The 9,945-nt window shown below is 36.8% G+C and overlaps 1 protein-coding gene across 1 annotated transcript in view; it reads left to right on the forward strand.

Moving 5' to 3' along the window:
• LOC110460991 (gelsolin-like protein 1) overlaps window positions 1-9,945 on the forward strand; it is a 40,348-nt gene that overhangs the window by 2,450 nt on the left and 27,953 nt on the right. Inside the window, exons 2-6 of the mRNA XM_021514250.1 lie at window positions 4,822-4,865; window positions 6,167-6,247; window positions 7,356-7,429; window positions 7,983-8,057; window positions 9,073-9,144. Coding sequence (XP_021369925.1) covers window positions 4,859-4,865; window positions 6,167-6,247; window positions 7,356-7,429; window positions 7,983-8,057; window positions 9,073-9,144 — 309 coding nt within the window. The 5' untranslated portion in view covers window positions 4,822-4,858. The remainder of the gene's footprint in view (window positions 1-4,821; window positions 4,866-6,166; window positions 6,248-7,355; window positions 7,430-7,982; window positions 8,058-9,072; window positions 9,145-9,945) is intronic.

Here is a 9,945-nt window from a genome sequence, read left to right on the forward strand (position 1 = left end):
TACATGTAATTATCATGAACTTTAGTAACGGCTTTTGATAATGTCGATAATAACATACTTGTCCACGAGTTCCACAACTGTTATGGAATCAGCATTTGGACTTTGGAAGATCTTCGAGGAACAACACAGACAGCGGCAATAATAGGGGGATATCTGGAATACTTGACATAAGGCGTCTCACTTACATTGCACAAAAGGGTTTTGACATAGTTTACCAAAGCCTCGTGGTCCACACACTCCATAAGTATGTAAATCAATAAAGAATCGACCCAATACACAGACTCTACTTTCTCCATAGACCCTAAACAGGTCTCGACCACCTCGCTGACTTTTAAAACCACGTGGGTTGACCATTATTTTTCCTCTCTCAGTGTTAGGATGTTGCTGTTTTTACAACAGAAACAAGCGGAGCAACATCATTTACATTCAGCAGACAATACCAGTAGGTATATGTACCCAGAGACCTGATAGAGAACTGCCTTACATACCGTACCCATCTACAGAGGCGATACCCGATATGGAATGGCGGCTTGAGGGTATCAAGAATCGGCTGAGTTAACACCCATGTACGTGGCTCAGAGAAACTATCCCCATGATTCTTCAATGAAACGGGTCGGTAGATTTCATCTGCACCCGTGCTAATTTTTTCAGTACACTTTTGACGCAGAACAAGTGCCGACTTACTGAAAAATGCAAAAATCACTGCAGTCTTCAAGAAACGATTCAAGACTAACCCAAATAAATATCGCCATGTATCATTATTTAGCGAACGGTGCAATGTCATGGAGCACATCGTATTTAGTTTAGTGGTCATCTCAATAATAGAAACATATAAGTGAACTAACAGTGTGACTATTAGAACGATCATTAGTGTGAAGCAAAGCTTCTTACATCTATAGAGACAGTCTGAGACGGGGACGACAAATATAACAGATAGATTGGACAATCCTTGATTTTCCCACCGTTTTTGATACAGACCCTCTTAGAGGTCTACTTCAGACAACGCAATAGTGACTCTTTGAGAGTCGTCTCGCCTCTATGCACAAATGTAATGCTTTAATTTTCAGTCTGCCTTTAGATGACCACCGGTTTACATTGGTCATTACACCAGACGAACGAGAGGTCAACACGAAAGGAACCTCTCACAGATATTTTCTAACCCGAACAGTAACCGTTTATTAGCTGTTGCAACCCGGAGTGGAACAGCTTACCAGCAGAGGTCGCCGGACAACACACAGTGGAGTCAAATACGGCGTGATTCCATCCCAAACGTCACAGACACTCTGCAATGATGTGACAAAATACTCCACAAACTCTTAGACAGAACGCAAGATTGAAGAAATCATGACGATATCCTTCTTCCTCAAAAAGGCGTAAAACCCGAATTCTTCTCGTACCCCATCCCCCGGAGTCGCCTTTTTGAAATAACCATGTCCCAGTTGTTATCAATAACCTTGACTAGTTTTAACAACTTTTTATCGAGCTTATCGAAACTTTACTCTAAGGTCAAACTTTACAGTATCTTATACTTGTTTATATAGACTTATATACATACTGTATCACAGAAGCAGATTTATAATACACTCGAGTTCGATATCAGTCATATCTATATACTGAGCAGTTTTTTGAATTTCATATATGATTTGATCTCCTTCTTTCTTTCTATATTTCCCACGGAGCATGATATTTAAAACGAATTTGTTTCAACAGTATCAAACAAGGAACGTAATTTAATATTTTTATTACTTTGAGCTTTGCAGCTTATTTGGCATATCTTGGTATCTTACTTGGATAATGCATATGACACTATTTTCTCACAAATATTTCCTTATTTTTCCTTGTTTACTGTACTGGGTTGTAACATCACGAGTGTCACACATGGTCACAGACATACTTTCGGGTCCTTCTTTTACTTCCGGTCAATGTATCATCGTAGTTACCACTGGTCGCTCCATCTGGGTCTAATATATATGTACATGTGCTGTCGGTCATAGTCATTTGCACGTGTTTTTATTTTGCTTTTTCTTCCTGGTGCCGCGCTAGTGTCCATAGGGTAGGGAAGGTACTTTTATCTAGTGAAAAAATATTTATTACGGCACTCCGATTTCGAAAGTAATTTCCTGCAATTACATTTCCTCAGTGATGTTAATTTCGTTAAATTTAACTTCACAACGCCAATCACTTCGGCGGCCTTTATGCCTTTCAATGGACTTTTGTAAAAGCGTGTATGATACATATTTGCTGTGTGTTTGTGAGTCGATGTGTTGATCATGTTAATTATATATACACATTAACAGGAAGTGTTTTGACTTTTCAGTCCTAGATCCGCCAGGTAATCACGTGTGGTTGATGAATAATAATGACAGTGTAAAACTCGCTGTCAAAAGTTGTTCGTTTAAATATAGGTAATGATATAAAGACAAGGCCTAACTGTACGATATATAACTCTTGTTACTGCTTTTATCACAGGCATACATGTCAAAATCACTTATTGTAATTTACGAAGTTAGACGATAATGATATTATTTACACGTAATATATTTTACATATGGTTTAGAATACTGTAAGCATGTCGTTTTATGTTTGTGTCGCCTGCAACGCGAGGTGACATATAGGTATTACTTTGTCGTCGTCGGTTACGTCGTCCGAAACAAGGTTCACGTGCGATAACTTGAGTTACCCTGGATTGATTGAACTCAAACTTCGTACAGTGCTTCTTACTAAAAGTGCTTGCTTGAGATTACTTTTCAGGTCCAAAAGGTCAAAGGTCAAGGTCACCGCTACTATAAATAGAAATCCTGTTTCCGTGCGATAAATTGAGTTTTTTTAAGCCAGTCGAGCTCAGATTTTATACAGTGCTTTCCTACCAATATATATATATATAGTGCTTGCTTGGGATTGCTTTTCATGTCCGAAGGTCAAAGGTCAAGGTGACCGTTATTATACATAGACAACCTGTTGCCGTGCGATAACTTGAGTTTCTTTAAGTTGATCGAGATCAGACTTCATACAGTGCTTCCTTACCAATAATGCTATCTCGGGATTGCTTTACATTTCCGAAAGGTCAAGGTCACAATTACTACAAATAGAAAATATGTTTCCGTGCAATAAGTTGAGTTCTTTATGATCGATTGAACTCAATCTTATCTTTGAATAGGTGTTAACTTTGTTGTCCTATGCCGGATAGATTCCTAGATAACTTATCTGATTTGTATCACGCTCACCTACAGTGCTCCCTTGTGTCGGTACCCGGAAGTATAGTACCGTCTGTCGATATCGGAACTCTAAGTAACGGTTAAGTGGTTCAATCTCTCACCTATTATAACAGAAATTTATTACAATTTTTATCAACAGTTTGTTTTCCGTTACCGGAGTTTCTTTAAAGGACATGAGCAGTGACAACTTGTTTTTGTATCTGATATCTGCAGATTTTTTATTTGCGTTTCTTTTTTCTGCTATAAACACGAATCGTTATCAGGAGTTACTGACGAAAAGCCTTCCTTTTTGTCGGTTACGTAATAATTGGTCAGTAGTGATATATGTATTACTATGCCTGTCTGTGATTTTCCCAAATGTCAATTGTGAAATTCGGTGGCCAAAGTTACAAGGAAATAATACAAAAACACAGGTTGTATCTTTGAACCTATACTGATGTGAAGGAACAATAATTATTAAACGTTTTAGGAGTTAAGATCAACACTATGAAAGGCTATCCCATAATGATATACAATAAGTATGGTTCGTCATCTTTTTTTTATATCCTAAACCCTAAAACGTCTAACAATGCTCCCTACACGACAGGATAGAAATAAACATACATCATATGTTATGTTCTTAGGTTTCTGTGACCATTATCACCACAACAATATATCAAATGAAAGGCACTTCACTTAAAATGTTACTTAAGACATTGGCGGGTATTTTTTCATATTGAGTAGATTGACTATATCTTTGTTTTACCTTTTGATATCAAATTATGATATTTTACGTTGAATATTTCACTTTTCGGTATTCCTACGTTTTTGGTAGATCATAAGACAACCTCAAGCAGAAAAATATATTTGTGACACATCGATTAGCACAAGCAGTCATGACCCCCTCCCCTCCCCTCCCCTCCCCCCAGGCAGTGCAGTTCTCGATGTGATACACAATAAACACCGTGTATCTTATAAAGAACACAGAATTAAACTATAAGTTTCTAAACCAATATTTTATTATGCGTTATTTGCAATGTATAGTGTTTACCTCAACGATAACTATAGACAATATTTGATATACACATACATTTTCATTAAGCATATTTTTACTAGCCTATCTCTGTATCCCGAGTCGCTTTTGACAAACTAGCATAACAACATGATCATGGCGAGCTAGGATTTCTATTTGATGGGGTGAATCTGATCTGACGTGTACAATTACGTCCGCTTCTGACATTTTACACACAATTGAAATACACGTATGTGTATCAAACTGCTAGTCATTTTTATAAATATTGCATAATTTGCTCAACAGGTCCCATTGGGCAACTTGGCATAACAAAAGAACAGTTATTCAATAGCATATAACCATCATGTGATATCATTAAAAATGTACGTATGATATACTGCTGAATGATAACTAGATAGGTCACACACACACGCACACACACGTAGATTACACACGTTCACAGCCGGAAGCTTTGAAGTGTATTTAAGCCCAACACGCGGTCATTATATACGCTTATAGAGCATTTCACAGATCATCAGCTAACATCAGAAACGACACAGTCCGGAACCTGATCATTAATATCTGTGCTAATTAATACTTTTTCGTATATTTCAGAGTTTCTGCATTTTGAAGACTGAAGGACATCATTACAATGACGGGTNGAGTTTCTGCATTTTGAAGATTGAAGGACATCATTACAATGACGGGTAAGCTTAACACAATTTGTATCAAATTTAATATTGATTTGTCATTATTATTAATCGCTGTTATATACCATTGAAGTTTAACATAAGTGCAACGGGTCTCAAAAAAATGTCTTAAATAGGTGTTGAAGTGATGTTTAATGTTGTGATTTTACATATGATGACAGTGCATCCGTAGTTCGGCGTCATATCTTTTTACAATACCTCTTCTTAAACCCCAGAGTAACAGTTTGAGATCCATATTTATTTTATGATCTTCAAAACATGGAGTATAGGTATATACATAAGTTCTGATGTTATCAAGTTCGTTTAAGTTACGTACGTTGAATTCGACTGAATCTGAAAGTCGTGGAAATAAAACATTCAATACGCTTGAGCGATACGTACAGTTCCTTTGAACCTATGAAACAATTTGATTATGTAATATCCGCGAGTTGTTTGTGAACATAAAAATAAGTGTATTCAGCAAATACGGATGCATTTTTCTAGACCTTACTATATGTATAGACCCTATGTAGACCTTTATACATGTCCCTGACCCACAGGTCAAGCGTTGATGACAGGGTCTGGAAATGACTCAAAGTAGGTCTCCTATATAGAAATGTTATACACAGTACCTGCATAGAATGTAAATTACATCTGTATTTAGCATACCGACAATTTTATCTTGTGTGAAACATCTTGCCTTTCAATTTAACGGCAGTCCTAGCATTAATTGTATTGTACGTACGGCATCATTTATTGACTTCACATACATTTACTATCACATACACATCCCTAAGGGTTTACTTTGATCTCATTGGTGTGGTCAATGGCAAGGAAGGTATTGACAGCTGTACATGTGTACACAGTGTGACCAAACTCTGGACCATCCTCATAGGGATCAAGTTGGTAAAAATACATGACAATTGTCATGGATGCAATACTTGGTTAATTGGATGGCATATGCAGATATCAAATGAATTGTCAAATATTAAATTTCTTCACTTTCCAACGTGCATACATGTATATGTAAATAAAGACCAACTTAACATGTGTTATCTTTGTATAATCTATATGTTTGACCTGTGTGATAATAAGTAGTGTTACATATGTACGGCTGGTCGACTTTATGTGTTAGCTATCCTGTACGATAATAGGTACTTTGACACATTCGCCTCAGTAAGACTTCATGTGTAGCCTAGGATGGCAGTGAATGAAGGACATCACTAATCTGTGATAAGTGAACTGTATGTAACGTATGTTTAACATTCCAGGGTTGATTAAACAGAAGCAGTACGATTGGAAAGACTCGAACCTCGCCCTGTTTGGCTCGGACACCGACAGACAGGTCAAAAGTAGGTAGTCGTCCACTCGACATTATATGTCAGACAGGCGTTTGTTTATTTAAATCACCGGAACACCTCCGTCGGTAAACTTATTATCAACGGCATTCGGACCAGTCCAATGACAGACCTTTCATCAACATTAACATTCGGAACACCCAGGCCGATTCACTCAATTTAATGATGAAATGTACTGCAATCGGGGCGAGGTGTACCAAATGCAACAATTGACCGAAATGAATCAGCCGAGGTGCTCCGAATGTATCGATGGATGTGTTCCGAATGGCCCCATTTGGATTCTGAACTGGAAGAGAAAAAAACATCACCTGTTGAGCTATCCTCAGTGCTATTCTTTTGGTTAAAATTGAAAACAAAATCTTGAACTACTTGTGGGTAAACTTTTTTTTATAGTTTCGTGTATATTACCTAATTCTCTGAAAGTTTCCTACTTTCGTTATTTTTAATGAATCACGTACAATGCATATAAAAAAGAAAGTTATTGGTCTGTCTGACATTTATTGGCAAAACACTCCTACCAAATCAAGGAAGAAATATTTTAGATAAAGGCTATACACCAAGTTATCTATATTATTACCAAGGTCATTTTTGTAAAATATTTGTTAAAGACATTTTCAAAGTGAAATGTTTCATAAAAATTACAAAAACACCCTAGCAGGAGTGGAACTTTACATTACGAAGCCTACACTGAACAAACGTTGCCATACAGCATTTTTGTAGTATTTGTAAGCTTTTTAGCCCATGAATGGGACCCTCATTCTTTTAGTTGCTAAATGTTCTATAAAGAAGGAAGATACCCTCGAACCGTTAATAAATGTGTACACCACAAAAAATATCACCGATCCAGTGTTAGCAAGTTTGTATTTCCTCCTGATCTCACATGTCATATCCTTCATTCTGTTATAAAATCCGAATATCTGTGGAATGCTAATTTTGTATATGGTAGACACAAATCATCTAGTTTCTGGCCTTTAGAACATAAACGTATACAATATACCTTTAATTCTGTTGTTTTCTTGGTTATAAAGCATGTTTTTACGATTAACTGCTTAGTTTTATGTTATCAAATTATCATGTTAAAACAGTACTCTTGTATTTATAGAGGAGTCTGCGGAAACTGAGCCTGCATGGAAGAAGGCTGGAGAGAAAGTGGGCATACAGATCTGGAGGATCGTGGTAGGTGGCTCTAGTACTAGTGTTGTCACTGCTAATATAGTACTAGTATATAAACAATGTAGGTGGCGCTGGTGTAGTCACTGCTAATATAGTACTAGTATAAACAATGTAGGTGGCGCTGGTGTAGTCCGAATTATTCTGACGTTTCATCGACTTTTTTTTTATATCGGACAGACCGATGTAAAAAAAGTCGATAAAACGTCAGAATAATTCGGACCAGCGCTGGTGTTGTTACTTTTAATAAAGTATATTACAATAAAACAATGCAGGCGGCGCTGGTGTCGCTACTAGTAAGACAAAATAGTGTAGGTGACACTGTTGTCAATGCACTAGTAAAATTATTGTTCGTTAAAGCTAGTAAGAGGAAGCTGTTTCGGATTACACTTTGTTTTGATATTCTGATAAATCGATTATCAGATGAACGATTTTCAACTTTACACTTTCTGATAATATGTTTTTCTTTAATTTTTCAAACGGACTTAATCTAATCTAACTAAACTGTTTAGTAGTGCTTTTAGGGATTTTGTTAAAATTCAGGTTGTTTTGTTCATAGAAATTCAAAGTTACCCACTGGCCAAAAGAAGATTACGGCAAGTTTTACGATGGTGATTCCTACATCATCCTCAATGTAAGTAGTATCTAGACCTTTACAATGTCTTAATCGTAAACACATGTCTAAACCAAACCCTCTTTAATAACTGATGCACTTGTATAAACCATATCATTAGTTTGGTCTCAATTAATACGTTTTAATCTATGCAAAGCCTTCTGGTTGAAGGAAGTGCTTCGTCAACGTTCCATATGTTTTGTTACGTGATCTACACCAACCTAAGACAGAATAGCAAGCATGATTTCTTGGACGAAGTCGTAACAGCTCATCAACACAGTAACGGATGATAGAAAAGGGTTAACATATAGCAAGCCAAATCTATCTTTATTGAAGGAGCAATGTCGATCCTGTAAATCATAAATTTATATGAGAAATCTTATATCTTTTATAAGATTTCTCGTAAACTATTCCGTCTTTGCGTATTGTAGAGTTATCTTCTCTTGAGAGCAGGTATTGATTGTTACGTCATTGGTTCGTGTGAGGAAATTACGTCGTTTTCTCAAACATTGATGACGTTACTCTCACAAACAAATGACGTAACAATCAATACCTGCTCTCAAGAGAAGATAACTCTGCAATATGCAAAGACGGAATATGCATGAAGAGATCTTATGTTTTTGAGAAGTGTGTGACATAATGTGATATGTATATCTTAATGGTGCTGTCTTATTAAAGCCTAATAAAGGGACCGATTGCCACGAAAATTTTGTACTGTCGCTATTACTTCTTTGCTTATATGTATTCATAAGAATTCTTACATATTTCTATGAGATATTTGATCGACATTGCTCTTTGAATAATGTAAAGTGGGGTTGCTATATTAAATTTCAACAGCAGGTGCGCATGGATTCTGGAAGTAAAAGTATTTAGGGGTTAAGCAGATCTGGTTTCTAAATTATCCTTTGTGACGAGGTCACATATAGGAAAAATCTTGCTTTTGCAGCAGGGGATGAGGGATACATTGGTTACCTTTTACCATCACGGATAGGGATAAAGTAGGTAATTTAACCAGATTTTTTTTTCAATGTTTTAGACATTTCAAGAAGAAGGGGGAGAGGAATTTCTCTACGATGTGCACTTCTGGATTGGCAAATACAGCACACAGGTAAGGCATTACAATATAACCAAGTACACCACACATGTAAGGCATTACAATATACCCGAGTACAACACACAGGTAAGGCATTACAATATAGGCGAGTACAACACGCAGGTAAGGCTTTAAAATAAAGCCAAGTACAGCACACAGGTAAGGCTTTAAAATATAGCCAAGTACAGCACACAGGTAAGGCATTACAATATAGCCAAGTACAACACACAGGTAAGGCATTACAATATAGCCAAGTACAACACATAGGTAAGGTATTACAATATAGCCAAGTACAACACACAGGTAATGCATTACAATATAGCCAAGTACAACACATAGGTAAGGTATTACAATATAGCCAAGTACACCACATAGGTAAAGCATTACAATATAGCCGAGTACAACACATAGGTAAGGCATTACACTATAGCCAAGTACAACACATAGGTAAAGCATTACAATATAGCCGAGTACAACACATAGGTAAGGCATTACAATATAGCCAAGTACAGCACACAGGTAAGGCATTACAATATAGCCTAGTACAACACATAGGTAAAGCATTACAATATAGCCGAGTACAACACACAGGTAAGGCATTACAATATAGCCAAGTACAACACACAGGTAAGGCATTACAATATAGCCGAGTACAACACATAGGTAAGGCATTAAAGTATAGCCGAGTACAACACACAGGTAAAGCATTACAATATAGGCTAGTAAAACACACAGGTAAGGCATTACACTATAGCCAAGTACAACACACAAGTAAGGCATTACAATATAGCCGAGTACAGCACACAGGTAAGGCAT

This window comes from Mizuhopecten yessoensis, unplaced genomic scaffold (genome assembly GCF_002113885.1).
Source record: "Mizuhopecten yessoensis strain PY_sf001 unplaced genomic scaffold, ASM211388v2 scaffold10529, whole genome shotgun sequence".
NCBI classification, from domain to species: Eukaryota; Metazoa; Mollusca; class Bivalvia; order Pectinida; family Pectinidae; genus Mizuhopecten; species Mizuhopecten yessoensis.